Here is a 22,939-nt window from a genome sequence, read left to right on the forward strand (position 1 = left end):
CACCAGTTTTCATGTGTTCTCATGTTCTGAGCAAGGAACTTAAACGTTCGCTTTTTTTTATTTACATGGCACATACTGCACTTTTACTTTCTTCTCCAAAACTGTGTTTTTGAATTATTTAAACCAAATTGAGCATGTTTCATTATTTATTTGAGACAAATTGATTTTATTTATGTATTATACTAAGTTAAAATAAGTGTTCATTGTTCATTCAGTATTGTTGTAATTGTCATTATTACAAACATATTTAAAAATAATAATTTAACTTACAAAAATAATATATATATTTTAATAATTGTAAAAAATCAATTAAAAACATATAAAAAATAAATAAAAAAATAAAAAAATTATTTTTTATTTTTACATCAGCCGATTAATCTTTTAATGTGTAACTTTTTTAAGTTACACATAATTCCATATGTGTTCATAGTTTTGATGTCTTCACTATAAGGGTTGCACATTTTGGGGAATATTCAGAGGTGGAAACTTTCCGTGGGAATTAATGGGAATATGTGAAAATTAACAGAAAATATATGCGAATTAATATGAATACCATTTTAAATGTTTTTTTGCATTGGATATATTTACCATATCATATGGAGATAAAAGGTTTCTATGTTATCATAAGTAAACATAATTGCAAATGATTAAATCCTTCCAATATAATTTTTTTTTAATTGTTACAAATTGAACAACACTTCACATTGGATGATTTCACTGAACAACAAAAGGGAATATTAAATGATCCCAATGATCTATCTCTCAAAAACATTTATCTGTAAAATGATAGTCTAGAAACTAAAGCTTTGGTTGTTTTCCTCTCAGGCTTCCATGTCTTCTCCCTGGACCTCCTCAATGTCCACCACTTGAACATCAGACTGAGGCCTCATCTTCACTACTTCCCAACCTCGTTGTCAGGCTCAAAAAGCCTCAAATTTGCCCGGATGGCCACCAATTTTTCAACCCTTGTATTGGCCAGCCTGTTGCGTGCTTTGGTGTGTGTGTTCCCAAACAAGGACCAGTTGCGCTGATGTTGGTGCGATTTGGAGGATGATGGAGGCAACAGGGGAAAGAGCCTCAGATCTACAAAGTTCCTTCCACCAGGTGGCTGATGAGATACAGTTGAAGTCGTAAATTTACATATACTTAGGTTGGAGTCATTAAAACTAGTTTTTCAACCACTCCACAAATTTCTTGTATACAAACTATAGTTTTGACAAGTCGGTTAGGACATCTACTTTTTGGAGAAATGTCCTCTGGTTTGATGAAACAACAATATAACTGTTTGGCCATAATGACCATCGTTATGTTTGGAGGAAAAAGGGGGATGCTTGCAAGCCGAAGAACACCATCCCAACCGTGAAGCACGGTGGTGACAGCATCATGTTGTGGGGATGCTTTGCTGCAGGAGGGACTGGTGCACTTCACAAAATAGATGGCATCATGAGGGAGGAAAATTATGTGGATATATTGAAGCAACAGCTCAAGACATCAGTCAGGAAGTTAAAGATTGGTCGCAAATGGGTCTTCCAAATGGACAATGACCCCAAGCATACTTCCAAAGTTGTGGAAAAATGGCTAAAGGACAACAAAGTCAAGGTATTGGAGTGGCCATCACAAAGCCCTGACGTCAATCCTATAGAAAATTTGTGGGCAGAACTGAAAGCAGAACTGGAAAAGTGTGTGCGAACAAGGAGGCCTACACACCTGACTCAGTTACACCAGTTCTGTCAGGAGGAATGGGCCAAAAGTCACCCAACTGATTATGGGAAGCTTGTGGAAGGCTACCCGAAACGTTTGACCCAAGTTCAACAATTTAAAAGGCAATGCTACCAAATGCTAATTGAGTGTATGTAAACTTTTGACCCACTGGGAATGTGATGAAAGAAATAAAAGCTGAAATAAATCATTCTCTAAACTATTATTCTGACATTTCACATTCTTAAAATAAATTGGTGATCCTGACTGACCTAAGACAGGGAACCTTTACTGGGATTAAATGTCAGGAATTGTGAAAAACTGAGTTTAAATGTATTTGACTAAGGTGTATGTAAACTTCCGACTTCAACTGTACATGCATGCACACACACACACACATTTCTTTTTATTCCAGCCCCCGTCCCCGCAGGAGACCTTTTGCCTTTTGGTAGGCCGTCATTGTAAATAAGAATTTGTTCTTAACTGACTTGCCTAGTTAAATAAAATAAATAAATACATTTCTACAAAACCCTTGAATGAGTTGATGTGTCCAAACTTTTGACTGGTTCTGCATATATATATAAAAAAATTAAACTGCTATTCGAACGGTTATTATGGTGACCAGGACCATCACTGCCCCAAGTGTCCCTCGCTTTTCCCATGGGAACATTGAAAATGCTGAGTCCCACTGACACCGAGGCCAGTACAGATGCTTAAATACTGTCTGCCCGCCATTAGGACAGCCCTCTAATTTGAATGGTCTAATTACACAGACAGACACCACTCTAAGACCCATTATACTGCAGGTGTCTGACTGAGGTAGGAGACAGGGAGGGGCATCAGAGCTGGGTCACCAGCATCAAAGCATGCAGTGATGTGAGGCTGATAACATGAAGAGACACTAAACTGAGAGGACAGCTGTGTGTGTATCAGAAAACTGTTGGGTGCATGTTTAGGCATGCAATGGGCACCAGTCCACACGAAAAACTGTGTTCAACAACCATTTTTAAATTTCAAAATATTCAGTAATATTATTTTACCCTCTTCTGCAGAATACAAAGGCCTAGCTTACATATGACAACTATTTTCCTATATATGTGTCCAGTATACTCATCCTTTCCAGCCAGAGGGCCTTGACATGTAGCTGCTTGCCTGATTGTTGTAAAACTTTATGTTTCGTCACACCGGGGTAGAGGGCAAATCAATCCACGGTTCTGTCGTATTTCTTCCATACTTCTTGTCTGTCAGACACTGGACAGAACAAAGTAGGCCTACTGTTATGCAATGAAAACGGTTCTCCTGTGCATACCAGAAAGAGGAAAATAATGGTCTATACTAGAAATAAGGTGTTGTACTGCCAGTGCTTGCTGCTTGGCCTCTCACAAAACAGCTTTTGGTGACTATTGTCAGGCCCTGAGCCCCATATACAGCACTCGTGCTTCCCAAAGCATGTTTGACTTGGAACCAGTCTCCGTGCTGCTGCAACTTTGTTTAATGCCCAAATCTACCGGCACCTCTGACAGCATCATGCCCCCACTTCTGACAGCAGTGTTGCAAACTGGGGTTAGGTAGCACGACCGGGACTCGAACCCGGATCTCTCTGGTTCTGCAGCAGGCATGTTAACCACAACCCCAATATAATTATTTGCCCAGGTGATTTCTTTGTTAATTAAATCCATACATACTTGCCTATTTCAGTAGACCTCGCAGGTGGATGGGGTCGCTTCCTATAAGCCTAGGGCGGGAGAAACTACAAGGCGATTCATCCTGGCCATACAATGTTGCTGAGATTTATCACTCCACCCCCGCCATTGAAATACATCCCGAGTTTCACGCTCCTCTCATAATAGAACCGATAAGCGATGTTGGGGCTGGGCTACATCTTTGTTTCAGTCTGTCTACCTGCCGTATGCGAGTGAGAGAGAAAACCAGGCGCGACTGCGAAGCATGTTCTGTGACTCACCTACTATATCATGTAGGCTAATATAAACTAGATGTAGGCCTACAATGTAACAATGAAGTAGCAACAATGTAACATGTTACAGAGCCTACCTGGGGTCGCAAGTTACGTCCAGGTTATTCCTTCAGCGCGAGTTGAGACTTTTGCATTCCAAAGGTGAGGATGTCAACAGGCAGAACTTCCGCTAGCACTGCTTTGCTCCCCCATCAAGTGCTATCTTCTAGAGTTGGGAATGAAATATGATAGCTCTACACTGCAGGCAGCCCTCCTACACCCTAACATGGGCGTGGTGCACTGTTTCAGAGAAGTATAACTTACCAAGAGATCAGCCCTTAATTTCATGTTTGACATAACATGCCTAGTCAGATCCTCTCCTCATTTAGCACATAAGAATAATATTTAATAGAATATCGACATTATTTAATTAATTGTTTCCTTTGAATTTAGTATACGTGCTGAAGCTGGGGTGCATGCGACCTCGGGAAAAATGTGGCAACTGGCAGGTTAATACAGTATATGAAAGGCGAGAAAGTAATGTAAAAAAAGTGTTGTTTTCTGAATAAGACTGAATAAGGGTTCTTACACAAAAACATTTACTGGACCCAACACCCAATGAAAACAGTAAATGGCAAATGCAAAAGTGAATGTAAAGATAAAACGTTGTAAACATTATCATTCATGGTCTACTCTGGTTATAAAACCAATAGAGATGACAGTTTTACCACATATCCATGTCAGTCAGAGACTGAGGGCAGGTCATAAGGCAGTTCGGACAAATGCCAGATGAGCTGGTCCATCTTTTGCTCTGTGGCTCTGTCTAAATTGGGGGTTTTGCACAGAATGAAAATGATTTGGCTAATAATGGGAGCCTCGAGAAAAAATTGGGCCGGTATGGGAGCCTCAAGGAAAATAATGGGCCGTTATAGAAATGCATGGGCCGATTTCTGATCCCAGTCCGTCCCTGTTGTCAGTGTTACCACATTTCCAAACTCAGTGACAGGGCCCATCTCTGCCTACCCAGTGAATTGTGCTCACATGACCACAGGTTTTATAAGTTAAGTCAACTCAATCAGATTGATGAGAGAGAGCTCTCTCCTCATGAAATGAGATTCCAAATGAGAAAATCTAATAGAGGCAGCTGAAGGCCTGGCAGTGCACATCATGTTAAATCAGATTATATGGTCGGCCAGCAGGTGAGGACCACATAACAAACAGAGTACAGCTATTTGAAAGACCTCGGTGAAGAAATTATGCATACAGTTCTGAATAATTGTGCAAATGTTTTATTTAATTTAAGAACATACAGTACATAGTAGCAGCAACAAAAGCTGTGCTTACCCAATTCAATATTAACAAATGACAACCAAATTGTTTAGAAATCGCTTTAACTCAAATAATCTAATTTAATTAGCATTTGACAATGTGGAGTCATGTGTAGCTCAGTTGGTAGAGCATGGCACTTGCAACAACAGGGTTGAGGGTTCAATTCCCACGGGGGACCAGTATGAAAAGGTATGACAACTGTAAGTCGCTATGGATAAGAGTGTCTGCTAAATTACTAAAATGAAATATTTACACACTCGTCTCTAACATGGAGGGTTAGCATTTCCGAACGTTGAACTTACTTCACCTGCCAATTTTGTCCCTATGTGGGATGTAATTTAATACAAAATATCCACAGGGAAGTATTATCAACACGGCCTTTAGTACACTGGTCTGTATATCAGTTTGTATTTCCTGTTTTTATTTTCAATACTTATGCAATTCGCACGTGACTAACACTTGCCCAATATGGCCGAGCCGAACCACAGACCGAACTGCAAACAGCTATTGTTTACATATTGTGCAGCACGTGCAATGAGTCAAGAGATTGAAAATACAAGTGACAGAACCTACGGGCACCGCAAAGTCAGGTAAACAACACTTTGCTGTGGATACCCTATCTCCACCTACCGCCAGAAGGACCAACAGCACGTACAAGCAGTAAAGTATGTGTAAATATAATTTTATTCAACATTTTGGCTTATAGTGAATATTCTTTATTTTTTTAGGGCGACTTTGGTCAGACTGACAATCATGGAGTAACCATGGTAACAGTCTGATGTTTAGGCAAGTGGTCCTCCATTTCTAGAAACATTTATCATTATAATGGCACATATGGTTTGGTCATTTCACATTATAAGGTAAACACTTCTCTTTCACATCACTGAAGGCCCTGAAAAGGCAACAGTAAATGCATTTGATAAAGTTTAGGGTGTCCGTCCGTGTTACTGTCGGTAATGCTCAGCGATTTTGGACAAATGCTGAAGAGAATGTTGGCTGTAGAGGGTTGGAAGCCTTCCTTTCTGTTCCTCTGTGGCCTCTCTGAAGAAGGCCAAAAGCCAAAACACGTTGGCTATACTTTTTGCAATAAATACACTTTTTTATTTAATTCCATTTGTCCTCCAAGTGTTCCAGAATCTCCTCTCAACCTCAGTTTGCTCCTCAACTCATGCACTTTGGTTGGAAAGGGAGGTAGAGGCAGTGATCCCTTCTCTTTGCCTCTCTGGAACAAGACAGTCAGTCAGCCATCTTGTTTGATTCAGAGTAGAATCTCCTGCTCTTTATCATCATCAGCAGCTGTCTCCTCCCCCTCGTCTTCCATATGACATAATAGGGGTACTTCCAGATCTTGGCTGTTTTTAACGGGCAGCTGTCTCAACGAGTGAATTTTACCTGGAGTACATTAGAAAAAGGACACCCAATTACTGGATATGACGGACAGCTTGTTGAAATACCTTTCCATTAGCCTCGGTACCTTCAGCAGCGCTGGCTTGATTAACAAGCAATTACAACATATCTAATATACAGACTACACCAGGGATAGATTGACAACAATTTCCTTTCATTGTACAGTGTAGGATACCACATATAGTAATGGTATGAACACTTACTTTTGGAATAGTATGTCTTCAGCCCCACATGCAGGGAGATGCCAGAAACACAGACAGCGAAACCCATCAAGTTGAGTCCACTCATCCTGTCCCCCATCAGGCCTGCTGCCAGCAGCAGAGTACACGCCTCCTAGTGAGGACAGGGAGGGTACGTTAGGGGGAGATGAAAAACACACTTTGAATAAAGAGTGTAGGGGGGATGAAACAAGGAGTGCTTGAGACAGCGTGAGAGATGGTGCAAAAGGAAGCAATTCAAGTGAGGGAGCTGAAGGGATACAGAGAGGGTAACTTGTGATATACTGTGTTATCCTCCTTACCTTAAAGATCCCTGCTATGGATAAAGTGAGACTGGAGGTCTTTGAGACTAGCAGGAACTCGGAGAAGCCCAGGCCAAAGGCCAGTGATCCGCCTATACTCAGCATGACCAGAGTGTAGAGCAGGGGAGAGAGCTCATTCACACGGAACAACTTCTCTGAGGTACTTAGGCTCAGCCCTGCAGACAGAATCAGATGGAGAGAAATGGATAAGTACTGACACACAGATAGAGGCACTTATGTCATGCCCAGACTGACAGGCATGGACTATCACAAACAGGTTAGAGAGAAGCATAGTAAAAGTCTTACCTTCGTTGAAGAGGAAGAGCGGGAAGAGGCCCATGAACATGAGCGGCTGTAGATGGTACATGGTGTCTATTGGGTTCTGGAGCCCTGTGGGAGTGGAATGTGGAAGAGTGGGGTTACTGGGCTGAATGCCTAATCAGGGAATAAAAGGACAAGTCCAAACAACAACACAATGACGCTTGGTAACTAGTCTCCCTAGGCAGAAGGTTTGCCTCCCACATTAACTATGTTCCGACATCCACTGTTTCCCGGTTTGGGATATCTGAGACTAGGTGTTAACTAACCCAGCTCTGCTTTCTGCATCAGGACCTGTGTGAGGGTCCACCGGATCCCGCCGATGAACGATGCCAGCAGTACCATGATGAAGCCCTTCAGGTTGAACTGGGTCGACTTGAAGGTGAACATGAACAGGCCGCTGGCTATCAGAAGGACCACCACGATCAGGTATGGGTTCTGTAAAAACAGAGTAACTTGGGGGTCAGAACAGAAGCCTTTCGTCCACATGCATACATTATGCACTTCCTCATCTTCTCACATCATACACATCAAGGGCATGGAACCAGAGTACACAACCATAAATAAATAAATAAATATAATACAAACACATTTCACAAAGTGCATATACACATAGTTAGATACACCTGAAGGGAATGGAACTTCCTCTTATGCATGAAAAGAGAATCCATTCACTGAATCCTATAGCTAGTTAGAACATTGGAAAGTCAGTGTCTTGGTGGGAAGATTGCAACCACAGAGACTTCAATTAGGCAAGTCTTGCCTTTGTAGTAATGAATGATCCAGATATTACACAGAGTGTAATTTGTGAGGGGGTGTGGTAAGAAAGCCTTCAATGAGAATGGCCTAACCATGTGAGCTGCTACGGTACACCTAGATGTAAGGGATATGCATCTTTCTCTTTCAAGACGATTCGATACGTATCTAACGTTCGATACATGTGCTCCGATACAATACAGGAACGATAGTCTACATTTGAGTTGAAAACGATTCGGGTTGGATTCGAGGAATGAACCGATGTGATACAATGCACAAACATTTGATGCATAAACACATTCATTTTCCATTCTAAATTAAAAATTGCTGCCGATGGAGCTCATGAGCTGGGCCTCTTGAGCCGGATCTGTCTGAGCGTGTGTGTGTGTGTGTGGTGTAAATTATGTCTATTTCTATGATGTATGTATGCACCTGAGCTGAGCCATAAGGGAAACGACAATGCTTTACCCTGTATATCTAAAAATGACCATATACAGTGCCTTGAGAAACTATTCACACCTCTTGACTTTTTCCACATTTTGTTGTATTACAGCCTGGATTTAAAATGGATTAAAGTTAAATGTTTTGTCACTGGCCTACACACAATACTCCATAATGTAAAAGTGGACTTATGTTTTTCTACATTTTTACAAATTAAAGAAAAATGAAAAGTTGAAATGTCTCGAGTCAATAAGTATCGAACCCCTTTGTTATGGCAAGCCTAAATACGTTCAGGAGTAATTATGTGCTTAACAAATTGCATGGACTCACTCTGTGTGCAATACTAGTGTTTAACATGAATGACTACCTCATCTCTGTACCCCACACAAACAATTATCTGTAAGGTCCCCAGTCGAGCATTGAATTTCAAACAGATTCAACCAAGCCAACGGTGACTTTAAAACAGTTACATTTAATGGCTGTGATAGGAGAAAACTGAGGATGGATCAACAACATTGTAGTTACTCCACAATACTAATCTAATTGACAGAGTGAAAAGAAGGAAGCTTTATTTTTCATTTCATACCTGTTCTACTTTTAACATAAATACAGAACATTGTACTTATTTTCTTCAAAGTTCAGCAACATTTTATTATAAAAGTCAGGATTTGGTCGCGGATTTTGACAATGCACCATTTAAAAGTAATTTCCGATTGAACCGACATATGCAGCGTTTACTGTGAATGTGGTCTCTGCGAACACAGGAACACTGTCTTTCAAACATGTAGTATGAACAAAGAGTGAATTTTAAATGCAATTGTCTGTCATGCAACACCCATAAATACTACTGGATAAACAATGACCAAGAAGAAACAACAAGAGTTAGCCTATCTCAAGTGAAATTGACTTACCGGATGCTCTAGTTTAAAAACCAATGAGAAGAAGAGGATGAAGAGCACTGCAGAAGACTTGGTCATTGTGTACCTGGAGGAAACATACAAAGACATTCTAATGCCATTCAGAACATTGATGATCAAAGTTAGGTAGATACATACAGTGCCTTCAGGAAGTATTCATACCCCTTGATTTATTCTACATTTTGTTGTGTTACAGCCCGAATTCAAAAATGTATTAAATAAATAAAACCGCTCACCCATCTACACACAATAACAAAGAGAAAATATGTTAAGACATTTTTCAAAATGTATTGAAAATGAGATGCAAAATTCAAATTTACATAAGTATTCATAACCCTGAGTCAATACATGTTAGAACCACCTTTGGCAGCGAATACAGCTGTGAGTTTTTCTGGGTATGTCTCTAGGAGCTTTGCACACCTGGATTGTACATTATTTGCATATTTTATTTTTAGAATTCTTCAAGCTCTGTCAAGTTGGTTGTTGATCATTGCTAAACAGCCATTTTCAAGTCTTGTCATAAATGTTCAAGTCGATATAAGTCAAAACTGTAACTAGGCCACTCAGGAACAATCAATGTCATATTAGTAAGTAACTCCAGTGTATATTTGGCCATGTTTTTTAGGTTATTGTCTTGCTGAAAGGTGAATTTGTCTCCCAGTGTTTTTTGGAAAGCAGATTGAACAAGGTTTTCCTCCAGGATTTTGCCTGTGGTTAGCTCTATACCGTTTCTTTTTATCCTAAACAACTTCATAGTTCTTGCCGATGACAAGCATACCCATAACATGATGTAGCCACCACCATGCTCGAAAATATGAAGAGAGGTACTCAGTAATGTGTTGTGTTGGATTTGCCCCAAACATAACACTTTGTATTCATGACATATAGTTAATTTCTTTGCATTACTTCTTTTCACTCTGTCAATTAGGTTACTATTGTGGAGTAACTACAATGTTGTTCAACTCTAACTGTTTTAAATTCACTACTGGCCTCATGGTGAAATCCCTGAGGGGTTTCCTTCCTCTCCGGCAACTGAGTTAGGAAGGACGTCTGTTTCTTTTTAGTGACTGGGTTGATTGACTCACCATGCTCAAAGGGATATTAAATGTCTATTTTTGTTGCGTCTTCCAATCTCTTAATATGTGTCCTTTTTGCGAGGCATTGGAAAACCTCCCTTGTCTTTGTTGTTGAATCTGAGTTTGAAATTCACCGCTCGACTGAGGGACCTTACAGATAATTGTGTGTGTGTGGGGTACAGAGATGAGGTAGTCATTAAGAAAATTATGTTAAACCCTATTATTGCACAGAGTAAGTCCATGCAATTTATTATGTCACTTGTTAAGCACATTTTTACTCCTGAACGTATTTAGGCTTGCCATAACAAAGGGGTGGAATAATTATTGACTCAAGACATTTTTTATTAATTTTAAACATTTCTAAAAACATAATTCCACTTTGACATTATGGGGAATTGTGTGTACTGTAGGCCAATGACACAAAAATCTAAATGTATTCCATTTTAGATTCAAGCTGAAACAAAATGCAGAAAAAGTAAAGGAGTGTGAATACTTTCTGAAGGCACTGTAGTAAACACAAACACACACACTTACAAGCTGATGGTGATGAAGAGGAAGCTCCAATTGGAGAGTCCAATGTCCAGCGCTGTTGCAATGGCTGAAAGAGACAGCTTTTTAGGACTGTTGATCATATCATGGCACACTGTTTTATTCCTACTAACAAAGGGTTTCTTTCTTACTGACAGGAAGGTGAATGCCTCAAAAGATTAGTTCAACTGTTGTACCCCATCAGAGGGGTGTAATATACTGTACAACAATATAAATGCAACATGCAAAGTGTTGGTCCCATGTTTCATGAGCTGAAATAAAAATTCCCAGAAATGTTCCATATGCACGAAAATATTATTTCTCTCAAATTTTGAGCCCAAATATGTTTACATCCCTGTTAGTGAACATTTCTCCTTTTCCAAGATAATTCTTCCACCTGATAGGTGTGGCATATCAAGAAGCTGATTAAACAGCATGATCATTACACAGGTGCACCTTGTGCTGGGGACAATAAAAGGCAACCCTAATGTGCAGTTTTGTCACACAACACAATGCCACAGATGTCTCAAGTTTTGAGGGAGCATGCAATTGGCATGCTGACTGCAGTAATGTCCACCTGAGCTGTTTGCCAGATAATTGAATCATACTTTCTCTACGATAAGCCGCCTCCAACATCGTTTTTGAGAATTTGGCAGTACGTCCAACCGGCCTCACAACCGCAGACCAAGTGTCACCACACCTGCCCAGGACCTTCACATCCGGCTTCTTCACCTATGGGATCGTCTGCAACCAGCCACCCGGACAGCTGATGAAACTGAGGAGTATTTTTATCTGTAATAATGCCCTTTTGTGGGGGGAAACTAATTCTGATTGGTCCTCCAAGGCCCACCCATGGCTGCGCCCCTGCCCAGTCATGTGAAATCCATAGATTAGGGCCTAGTTAATTTATTTCAATTGACTGATTTCCTTATATGAACTGTAACTCAGTAAAATCTTTGAAATTGTTGCATGTTTCTTCAGTATACAAAGCAGGATCAATTAGTTAGTCAGCCAACTTTGATTAACAACCAGAAATAACTTGATTTTCTGGTTCATTATGAAATGGAAACTTAGATATGTGTTTTTGAGTCGATTAGACCATGCACATTTTCAGCGCATCTATATTTAGGCAAGTTAGATGGCTAACTCATTGATCCTGCTTTGTAGTATACCCCTCAAAACCACAAATACAGTATATGGTTGTTTTACGCCTTTGTTTGTATCCACTACAAGACCATGGTGCTTTACCTATGGAACAGCAAGAGGAACTGCCCCTCCCTACCTAGGCTCAAACCCTACACCCCAACCCGAGCACTCAGTTCTTCCACCTCAGGTCTCTTGGCCCTCCCACCCCAACGGGGTGGCAGCTGACCATCCATGATATCAAAATTATAGTTTAAACCAGGTTTTCAGCCTATACAGTTTTTGTTTACAATTACTCCCGCTCAGCCCAGTCCAAGCTCTTCTCTGTCCTGGCACCCCAATGGTAGAACCAGCTTCCCCCTGAAGCTAAGACAGCAGAGTCCCTGCCCATCTTCTGAAAACATCTGAAACCCTACCTCTTCAGAAAGTATCTTAAATAATCCTCCTCCTCACCTCGACCCCCCCACACAATTTTTTTTAACAAAAATAACTGAACCAGCACTTGTACTACTTGACTTACTTTCTATGCCTGTGCTATGTGGTTATCCCATCTAGCTATCTTAAGATAAATGCACTAACTGTAAGTCCCTCTGGATAAGAGCATCTGCAAAATGACTCAAATGTAAACAAACACTGTATAGGCTGAAAACATGGTTAAAACTATAATTTTGATCTCATGAATGGTCAGTCCTTCCATCCATAGCTCTGTCTATGAATTTGAGAGTGGATACATTTCTCCAACCCCACCCCTCAGCTATTTACCAAATAGGTGGCGGGTGTGACCACTGTTATAGTTTGAACTGCAGATTGCCCCTTTAAGATGTATTTAAGTAGTTCCAGCCAAGATTAGTAGAGAAAAGTAGACAGTGGTATCTTATCACACAGACGGACTATGCCTTTTATTATGCAGACTGAAGTCCATGTTGATTATATCGTGTCACATACAACTCAAACTGTTTGGCATACATTCCTCTAATATATGCACTCACCGACTGGGGCAACCTTTGTGAGGTAGTCTGTCCAGTTCAACATGACCCGAGGCTTCCCTGTCCAGCATTGCATGGCCGAGCGGGTCAGGGTAGAGAGACAGAATATTATGGTGAGGTGGACCAGCGTCATGAACAGTGGGTAGTGGAAGCCCTGAGAGAAAGGGGTGGGAACAGTAACAGTGAGTTAAGCTACATGGCACTGCATGCAAAGCAAACATACCAAGTACACAATGTTATGTCGCATGAGGAGTGTGAGCCAGCCTCAGACTGACCTTCATCAGCCACTTGTTATAAAAGGTGATGCCGATGGAGAAGACATAGTAAACGAGGACCAGGCCCACAGTGCGGACAGCCCGGCATAGGAACTGGACAGGGCAAGCCATGGTGCTGCTTCACCCTTCCCCACAGGAACTACTGCAGAGGCACCGTCTTCAAACAGGAGCAATGTGCTGAAAGCTGGGAAGGGAGAGAAGAGGGAAGAGCGAGAAAGATGAGTCTTATCAGTGAGTAATGAGCATACTCCCAGCTGTATGTTAACACTGACACAGCCATAGTGTGTTGTGGCGATACTGTACATGAACATGCAGATTTTTTTCATAATTAACATTGTAGCTATAATCTCAGATAAGCCTATGTTGCCAAGCTAAATAGATGCATTGCTGCTGATGATGAAGGCACTGGAAAACATAAACCTGAGCCATATGGCATGGCTAACAAAGCACATAAAATATGGACGGGAAAGCCACTGGGGAAGACAGTGGGTAACTTGTTAGCTGGCTAGCTACAATGTCTAGCTGAACCACATATCTTATGAAAACATTTTTAAACGCTAGCTATTGTCTGGCTGAACTCACCTGCTGGCGAACGGCGGCGAAAGCAGGTAAACTAGCTAGCTAACTAACGTTAGCTAAGCAAAGTGTGACCGGTCCTGTTAACTGCTATACAAAGCTGCGTCTAAATAACGTAACGTTGGCTAGCTAGCTTAGCTATCAAGCGATGCATGTAAACACATGTCTGTACAGAGTAATTGAACATTGTTTTACTTTCCAAATTACAGTAACGTTACTTTGTTGTTGCCAGTTAGTCCACTCTACACACGGGCCACGGCATCGATTCATCAGTACAAACCGCAGGCTCTACGTGGACTGAGCACAGCCAGACAAGCGATGCACTTGATTTTGCTTCCCCGACGCGCGTCGGTGCTTGGTGGAATGTAGACCTTGGTCCAATGCAATGGATCACTCTGCCTACCCGGTCGGATGGCTGACCTGAATCAAGTGCGCCCGACTCCAGAACTGCAGCTAGGTGGCAGTATTTTTGTTTTTCCAAGCAAAACAACGTAGCCAGTTACTGTAGCTACTTCCGGCAACTACAGCGAAGAAGAAATTTACAATTTGGTTGAGTAGTCGTTGTCGTGACCCTCTGTGTTTGTCATTGTTATAAAGTGAAAAAGCCGCCACAACGCAACAAAAAATAAACGGCCAGGACTCCAATTGCATCTAACCTGCACGGTTTGCGAAATATCGTTGGACACACTGGGCTTTGTAACTAGCTAGATAATCCCATAGCCAGCTAGCGTTAGCTACAATTGCTAGCTCTAGTACACCGTTGGGTCTGTGAGGATGGCGGAGGAGGAAGACGAAGTTGGTTTTGACGAGGATTTGGATGACGGGGCGGGTGGAGCCGATGGGAACCACGGCAAAAGGAAAAGGCTGTTCTCTAAAGAACTTCGGTGTATGATGTATGGATTTGGAGATGACCAGAATCCCTACACCGAGTCAGTGGACATCCTGGAGGACCTTGTGATCGAGTTCGTCACGGAGATGACACACAAAGCCATGTCCATCGGACGCCAGGGCCGTGTCCAGGTGGAGGACATTGTTTTCCTTATCCGGAAAGATCCAAGGAAGTTTGCCAGAGTGAAAGACCTCTTGACGATGAACGAGGAGCTGAAGAGAGCCCGCAAGGCCTTTGATGAAGCGAACTATGGCTCTTAGGGCCTTTGGTAGAGGGATTTGGCCTTCACCACAAGTACATGTCTTCTTTCCCTTTTTTAAACTTCTCTTTCACATTGTCCAAGCTGTTTATTCTGCTTTGATCATTGGACATGTGTTTTTGAGGATTTAAACTTTGTTGTTGCAGATGTGAACATAGAGAGTGTTCATTCACCACCCACTTGTGACTAAAGATATGTTTGTGCTCATGTGAAATGCTTATGCCTTCTATAGACATCTTTCTATTTTTATTTAACTAGGCAAGTCAGTTAAGAACAAATTTTTATTTACATTGATGGCCTAGGACCAGGGGCAGAACGACAGATTTTTACCTTGTCAGCTTGGATTCGATCTACAACCTTTCGGTTACTGGCCCAATGCTCTATCCACAAGGCTACCTGCCGCCCCATTAACATACACACATCTAATCCTAGAAAGTTGTGTTATTTATGGTATACTGTGCTGTATCCACAGAAGGACATCACATTGCAGTATGAATCATTAGGTCCTGTGAGGAAATGTCTCTTAGGTGAGAATTGTTGTCCTGTTTATCAGTAAGGATAGTGACGTAATGGTGGAATGGACATTTATGAATAAAGTAACTTCCAATCCTTGACACTTTCATCCATCCTTTACTGTGAGATTTCAGGACATGGGCCCAGAGGGGAGTTCAAATATAGACTTTCTGTATTAATCCATGGATGGGTTCTCTTTCATGAAACGTTTCACTTTCGCTACACTTGCAATAACATCTACTAAACAAATGTATGTGACCAATACAATTTGATTTGATTGCTACACCTTGAGACAATGGATATAGCTTCAAAACTTGAATAAAATGTTTTGTTTAATTTGTGCAAATGAATGCACAACTTCTGTAGATGGACCTTATTGTGCATGGAATAAAACCCTCTGAAAGTTACTTTAATTATCTCCGCAGGACTAAGGGCTCAGACACCTATAGGGTTTGCTAGCCGAGAGTACTTAGCACATCTGAACCTGATTTGTGAACCGAGTGTGCACTGACTTTACATGTGAAATGTTGGCAGTCAGACATTACAGTGGGTGGTCCTTAAAACACAGCGCGCTGGACGATCGGCAGATGAACGCTAGATCTAAATTAGGTGTGATGTGTGCGAGCCTTAAAGGTACATTTCTACGTTTTCTAACGTCATGTTCATCTCCAGCACCAACCCAACATCAACATATGTGAAAATGGTGCGTTTCTATGTTTTCTATTAAAAAAAGAGGAAAGTAAATATTCATACTCATTGACTTATTCCACATACAGTTGAAGTCGGAAGTTTACATACATTTCAGCCAAAGACATTTAAACTCAGTTTCACAATTCCTGACATTTAATCCTAGTAAGAATTCCCTGTCTTAGGTCAGTTAGGATCACCACTTTATTTTAAGAATGTGAAATGTCAGAATAATAGTAGAGTGATTTATTTCTGCTTTTATTTATTTCATCACATTCCCAGTTGGTCAGAAGTTTACATACACTCAATTAGTATTTGGTAGCATTGCCTTTAAATTGTTTAACTTGGCTCAAATGTTTTGGGTAGCCTTCCACAAGCTTCCCACAATAAGTTGGGTGAATTCTGGCCATTCCTCCTGACAGCTGGTGTAACTGAGTCAGGTTTGATGGCCTCCTTGCTCACACATGCTTTTTCAGTTCAGCTCACAAATTTTATATAGGGTTGAGGTCAGGGCTTTGTGATGGCCACTCCAATACCTTGACTTTGTTGTCCTTAAGCCATTTTGCCACAACTTTGGAAGTATGCTTGCGGTCATTGTCCATTTGGAAGACCCATTTGCAACCAAGCTTTAACTTCCTGACTGATGTCTTGAGATGTTGCTTCAATACACCCACATCATTTTATTTTCTCATGATGCCATCTATTTTGTGAAGTGCACCAGTCCCTCCTGCAGCAAAGCACCCCCACAACATGATGCTGCCACCCCAGTGCTTCACGGTTGGGATGGTGTTCTTCGGCGGTTTTGGAGCAGTGGCTTCTTCCTTGCTGAGCGGCCTTTCAGGTTATGTCGATATAGGACTCATTTTACTGTGGATATAGATGATTTTGTACCTGTTTCCTCCAGCATCTTCACAAGGTCCTTTGCTGCTGTTCTGGGATTGATTTGCACTTTTCGCACCAAAGTACGTTCATCTCTAAAAGACAGAACGTGCCTCCTTCCTGAGCGGTATGACAGCTGCTTGGTCCCATGGTGTTTATACTTGCGTACTATTGTTTGTGCAGATGAACGTGGTACCTTCAGGCATTTGGAAATTGCTCCCAAGGATGAACCAGACTTGTGGAGGTTTACAAAAAAAAATCTGAGGTCTTGGCTGATTTCTTTTGATTTTCCCATGATGTCAAGCAAAGAGGCACTGACTTTGAAGGTAGGCCTTGAAATACATCCACAGGTACACCTCCAATTGACTCAAATGATGTCAATTAGCCTATCAGAAGCTTCTAAAGCCATGACATAATTTTCTGGAATTTTCAAGCTGTTTAAAGGCACAGTCAACTTAGTGTATGTAAACTTCTGACCCACTGGAATTGTGATACATTGACTTATAAAGGAAATAATCTGTCTGTAAACAATTGTTGGAAAAATTACTTGTGTCATGCACAAAGCAGATGTCCTAACCGACTTGCCAAAACTAGTTTGTTAACAAGAAATTTGTGGAGTGGTTGAAAAACAAGTTTTAATGACTCCAACCTAAGTGTATGTAAACTTCTGACTTCAGCTGTAGGTGTCCTTTGCGAGGCGTTGGAAAACCACCCTGGTCTTTGTGTTTGAAATGTACTACTAAACAGATAATTGTGTGTGTGAGGTACAGAAATGTAGTCATTCAAAAATAATGTTAAACACTATTATTGCACACAGAGTGAGTCCATGCAACTTATGTGACTTGTTAAGCACATTTTTCTCCTGAACTTATTTAGGCTTGCCATAACAAAGGGTTTGAATACTTATTGACTCAAGCTTTTCGTTTTTAATTCATTTCTAAACATTTCTAAAAACAAAATTCCACGTTGACATTATGAGGCACTGTGTGTAGGCAGTGACAAAAAAAAATCTACATTTAATCCATTTTAAATTCAAGGTTGCAACACAACAACATGTGGAAAAAGTCAAGGGGTGTGAATACTTTCTGAAGGCAGTGTGTTTACAATGACATCATCGGTGTGCTTTTAACCAGTTTTGAGTAGGCATTGCCTACTAATTGGCTGATGATGTCATTGGAAACTTACTGTATCTTCCTTTATCTTCCATAGAAACGGGTCATTTTCACGTGTTGATGTTGGGATTGTGCTGGAAATTATGAATATGACATAGAGAAAATGTTGATGTTTGTCCTTTGTTCCTTAACCCACTGTATCAGTAATCTATTTTCATAGGGATGAATTTGATTACCTAAAGTTCAGTTTGTATAATGATGAAGAATTTAAACTTGGCAGGAGGTTCCGGGTGGCATATCATTTCATAATATTAGTTTTTTAATTTGTGTTTTGCCATAAATAAATATGCCTGATCTAGCTTTACTGCTGTCTAATCTGTTATGCCTTATGGCTGTGTGGGTCAAAGAAAAATTAAAAAAAATATATATATAAAATATTTTTTTATTGATATTCCTCAAAACAATACCGTACAGATCATAATTATGTCAGACCAACTACCAGTGAGCATGTGTTTATTCATTTATTATCTCGGTTCAAACAATAGTTTGTTATTATAGTGAAGTGGCAACAGTTGGCCTTGGTCTAAGCAGCTATCACAAGCTGCCCATCTAGACTACATCTAGACTGAACTCCCAGCTTGAGGGTGTTGAGGTGGTAAGTGATCCACTGACCCATTCTGTGATGTTGAAGTGAATTTCACATCCCGGCTTTTCCCTCCTGATTTGGGGGAACAGCAGCAGCTTGGCATCAATGGGGCATCATAATCACACGCAAGAAGGGCTCAAAAGCCCTGGTTACCCCCACCAGGTGCCTGTCTGTTGAAGAGGTTTAGTTTAATCGAGGTGGACGAACATAGGCAATGGACCAGTAAGGGGCGAAGAGTGAGGGAGAATTGCAGTGGGTCAAAAGAGGATCAGAATAGGTCAGCAGGGGGTCAAAGGGAGGAAGAATGTCCTTGAGTCTCTTTTACTGCACATTTTCCATCATCTTGAGGAACTCTGAAAAAGAGTGACAAATCCATTATGAAAATGATAATTTAAATCACAGTGATGTAACTCATGGTCAATAACAGGCCTAACATTCATTATGAATGTTCATTATCTAAATTCAAGCACCAGCTGTCAGAGCTGCTCACAGATCATTGCATCTGTACATAGCCCATCTGTAAATAGCCCGTCCAACTACCTCATCCCCATACTGTATTTATTTATTTATTTTGCTCCTTTGCACCCCAGTATCTCTACTTGCACATTCATCTTCTGCACATCTATCACTCCCGTGTTTAATTGCTATATCGTAATTACCTCGCCACTATGGCCTATTTTATTGCCTTACCTCCCTTATCTTACCTCATTTGCACACACTGTATATATACTTTTTCCCCCTACTGTATTATTGACTGTATGTTTTGTTTATTCCATGTGTAACTCTGTGTTGTTGTATGTGTCGAACTGCTTTGCTTTATCTTGGCCAGGTCGCAGTCTTAAATGAGAACTTGTTCTCAACTAGCCTACCTGGTAAAATAAAGGTGAAATTAAATAAATAAATAAAAATGAAAATGCTGGTCAATATGTAGGCTAATTGTCCAATCAGCATCACCATTATTATTATCAAAGGCGTCGTGGCTTTGTCATACCATCAAAGTCCAGCATGCCATCAGCGTTCTTGTCTCCATCTTTCAACAGCTCATCAATCTCTTCCTCTGAGATTTGCTCGCCTGTGCTGCGGATGATGATGGCGAACTCTTCTCTGTCGATGTAGCCGTCGGCATTCCTGCGTAAGCAACACACATTGGAGGGAGTTTAACAACCTGTCGACATATGAACGCTGACTGTAATTGTACACAAGGTAAACTGTAAAACGTAACCCCTTCTCCCTAAAACAGGTGACATACTTGTCGAACACACGGAAACATTCCGCCAACTCTCCCTCAGACTTTCCGGCCTGGTCCTCCTTTAAGAGTCTCACCATCATGACCAAGAACTCCTCGAAGTCGATGGTGCCGCTGCCTATGGTGAATGTTCCGATCGATTATGCATCAAGCTCGAAAATAACAGGTAAGTACAACAATATGAAGAGGTATGTATCATGCTCAGGTCACCTGAGCATAACACGGGCATAAATTACCCAAAAGTAGCCTAATCACACGCCAAACTTCACACGTACCATTTAAACTATATAGCTTACATACATTAATGTAGGTTAATATATAGTATATTTTAGATTCAGCCGTTGCTCACCATCCTCATCGACCTCCTCAATGATTTCATCCAACTCCTCTCTTGTCGGGTTCTGGCCCAACATCCTCATGACCTGACCCAACTCCTTGGTACTGATATCACCGCCACCGTCGGTGTCGAACATGTCGAAGGCAGCCTTGAATTCTGTAATGATGATACGTATCGGGACACTAATTCTTGTATTCATTAGACCTGACACATTTAACTTATTATATTAACGGCAACATGGTTTTGCGATGGACCTACTCACCGTTAAGCATCTCCTCGCTCAAGAATGAGCGGGCCTCCTGTTGTGCATCAGTCTAGAGGAAAAACAGCGCCACATTTGGCAGGTCATAGTAGGAGTGACAATTTCTCAAATGGTCACTTATATATATATTTTTTGGGGGGCAACAGTGATGTTATGAGATGAGTGTATTTTTGTCGTATTGACATTCACAAAGTTATCCCCACAAAAGGGTTAGCCTTAGCCTATAGGCATACTGACAAATTTGCCATGCTATTTAAGGCTCAACACATTACCCTCCTGTATATGGCCATACGGATATACATTACGACGGAATTTGTCGCCTTAACACAATCCGCACCCGGACAGCCTTGCTCCCGGACCTTTTAGGTTGTGTGACAGTCTGATACTCGGTATCTACTCAATAAGCACCCATAAACCCATAGCCTATCTAGCCTGCGCCTGCTGAACATGCGTAACTTTCCTAAAGTCATGCTCCAGAAATACTGCTATAAATACTCAATATTATTTGGTTAATTAAACAAGTTAGTGATTTTTATTCATCAAGATGAGATCCTGATAATCATGGTCTAAGGAAATGACTACTGTTTTAATCGTTTTATACCTTACATTTTATGAAATAGTAAACATGACTGCAAGAGACAATACATTGTCAAAATGATGGTCCAAAAAAATATTTCCAAAGTAGGCTAATTAATCATCTTAATTGCCCATCCAAATGTAACGTTGTAAATGTAACCCTATACAAACTCGCTGTTTATTATGCTGTTATTCATGCTTTTATTCATGTAATTATGTGTTCAAATGATTGGTCTTACCATGGTTGCGAATGAGCTTTCCCCCAAATATCCACAGAAATAAATCCCAAAGGAGTGGTCAATCCGTGTGCATCCCTACAGAAAGACTAAACCTCAAGTGAGAGTTTTGACACACTTTAAACTGGTCACTTAAGACACACCCCCGGGTGCTCACAGGACTCCAGATTTAGAATCTTGAACTTGTAGAGTTCTGAGGCCCCCAAAAGCCAATCGAAATCTGGAGTGGACAGTAATGGTCTTGAAGCTGCAAACATTTCATTGACGGGGTAAACGTAGCAGTAAAAGTTTTCAGGTACATGTCACTATTGAAAGGCAACATTTGTCTTGTGATTGTAAGTGCAGCAGGTTTGAGGTACCTGCATGTAACAGTAGGCCTAGGTATTCCCTGTCAGACACAATGTTTTTGCTTATCAACCTAAACAAATTCTGGTCTCTCTGGTCCCACTCTCAAAGTAACAACATTACGCCTTCTTTTGCAGATTTCCAGAAGGGAACAAAGTCAGCCCTTTTAAGCAATATCTGAAAATAGTCAATTCTGAAACGTCATTTCTAAAACAACGTGTAGTTGATCTTTAAGCATGCACTCGTGAGTTCAAGCAAATATGGGGATTGACAGTTTCCGTACTGTAAACTAAAGGTAGGCCTCTGTATTGCTGATAAAGAAGGGTGGGCCCAGAGTGGGTTGTGGCTGTGGGATGGCATTTCATTCTGGGTGTGAAACCCTAACCCTGTGGAAAAGTGCTGCAGAGCTGGTTGCTGGCTGTGCTGTGCCCTGAATAGCAGATGATTTTTGGTTGTACGGGGAGCCCGCCTTTAATCACAGTATCATATCCAATAAACAGGCCATCCACTCAAGACCTGACTCTCCTTGTATGGTGGAAGTTTCCTGCGTTTCCTGGGGTTGGATAGGGAGGAGGGTGGGATACAGGAATATTATGATGAGCAGTTACTCGAGGTAGAAGGGGATGTCATGTTGTTAGTGTTGGGGGGGGTTAAGGGCTATATACTCAGTGAGCGGAGGATATCTTCTACTAGAAGGATTTGGTTAGGTGTAACTAGCTACACATTTAAAACTTCTAGGTTCTTATTCCAGATGCCTTCAAGATAAGCTGTTGCATCTGGCAGCGTTGTCAGAGCCCTAGGGGATGGCATCTTACTGTACTGATCTGGTATTTGCATCCTCGGGACCTCTTCACGGAGACAGCAGTGTCAGAGCATTCTTGTTGCTGTTGAGTGCTGAGAGCTCTTTTTTGATTATCATGGATGACATCAATCAAGTGATGAGAAGATCATTGCTATCGCATGTTGCATTATATACGCAGTTAGAGGCCTTTGAAAGTTTTCTGTGTCTACTGTCTTTATTTTAGTCG

General features: G+C 41.0%; 4 protein-coding genes across 6 annotated transcripts in view; 1 reads left to right on the forward strand and 3 right to left on the reverse strand.

Moving 5' to 3' along the window:
- The window catches only part of LOC139557262 (collagen alpha-1(XX) chain), a 32,870-nt gene extending 28,940 nt beyond the window's left edge, over window positions 1-3,930 (reverse strand). The window contains exon 1 of the mRNA XM_071371824.1: window positions 3,751-3,930. The gene's annotated coding sequence lies outside the window, so the exon portion shown is untranslated. The remainder of the gene's footprint in view (window positions 1-3,750) is intronic.
- Window positions 3,931-4,925: 995 nt separating this feature from the next.
- slc35c2 (solute carrier family 35 member C2) lies at window positions 4,926-14,362 on the reverse strand. Of its 3 annotated transcripts, none has more exons than XM_071371826.1 (10): window positions 14,143-14,362; window positions 13,349-13,532; window positions 13,077-13,227; window positions 10,951-11,014; window positions 9,335-9,407; window positions 7,496-7,664; window positions 7,215-7,298; window positions 6,909-7,084; window positions 6,592-6,721; window positions 4,926-6,373 (listed from the first exon to the last, which is right to left on the reverse strand). In XM_071371826.1, the coding sequence occupies exons 2-10, from the start codon at window positions 13,457-13,459 to the stop codon at window positions 6,240-6,242; spliced, it is 1,092 nt and encodes a 363-aa protein (XP_071227927.1). In that variant the 5' UTR covers window positions 13,460-13,532; window positions 14,143-14,362; the 3' UTR covers window positions 4,926-6,239. The 3 variants fall into 3 exon arrangements, with proteins under 3 accessions (XP_071227927.1, XP_071227928.1, XP_071227926.1); XM_071371827.1 differs by having other exon boundaries at window positions 14,205-14,337; XM_071371825.1 differs by having other exon boundaries at window positions 13,931-14,337.
- Window positions 14,363-14,408: 46 nt separating this feature from the next.
- Window positions 14,409-15,686, forward strand: taf13 (TATA-box binding protein associated factor 13). The gene has a single exon (XM_071371829.1). It carries the CDS (start codon window positions 14,699-14,701, stop codon window positions 15,071-15,073), a length of 375 nt encoding a protein of 124 aa, XP_071227930.1. The 5' UTR covers window positions 14,409-14,698; the 3' UTR covers window positions 15,074-15,686.
- A 3,003-nt stretch (window positions 15,687-18,689) lies between these two features.
- On the reverse strand, window positions 18,690-21,695 carry LOC139557265 (troponin C, skeletal muscle-like). Its single transcript, XM_071371828.1, has 6 exons — window positions 21,570-21,695; window positions 20,755-20,806; window positions 20,505-20,648; window positions 20,159-20,273; window positions 19,901-20,037; window positions 18,690-19,262 (listed from the first exon to the last, which is right to left on the reverse strand). The coding sequence occupies exons 1-6, from the start codon at window positions 21,570-21,572 to the stop codon at window positions 19,231-19,233; spliced, it is 483 nt and encodes a 160-aa protein (XP_071227929.1). The 5' UTR covers window positions 21,573-21,695; the 3' UTR covers window positions 18,690-19,230.
- Window positions 21,696-22,939: the final 1,244 nt, after the last annotated feature.

Source organism: Salvelinus alpinus, chromosome 28 (assembly GCF_045679555.1).
Source record: "Salvelinus alpinus chromosome 28, SLU_Salpinus.1, whole genome shotgun sequence".
NCBI classification, from domain to species: domain Eukaryota; kingdom Metazoa; phylum Chordata; class Actinopteri; order Salmoniformes; family Salmonidae; genus Salvelinus; species Salvelinus alpinus.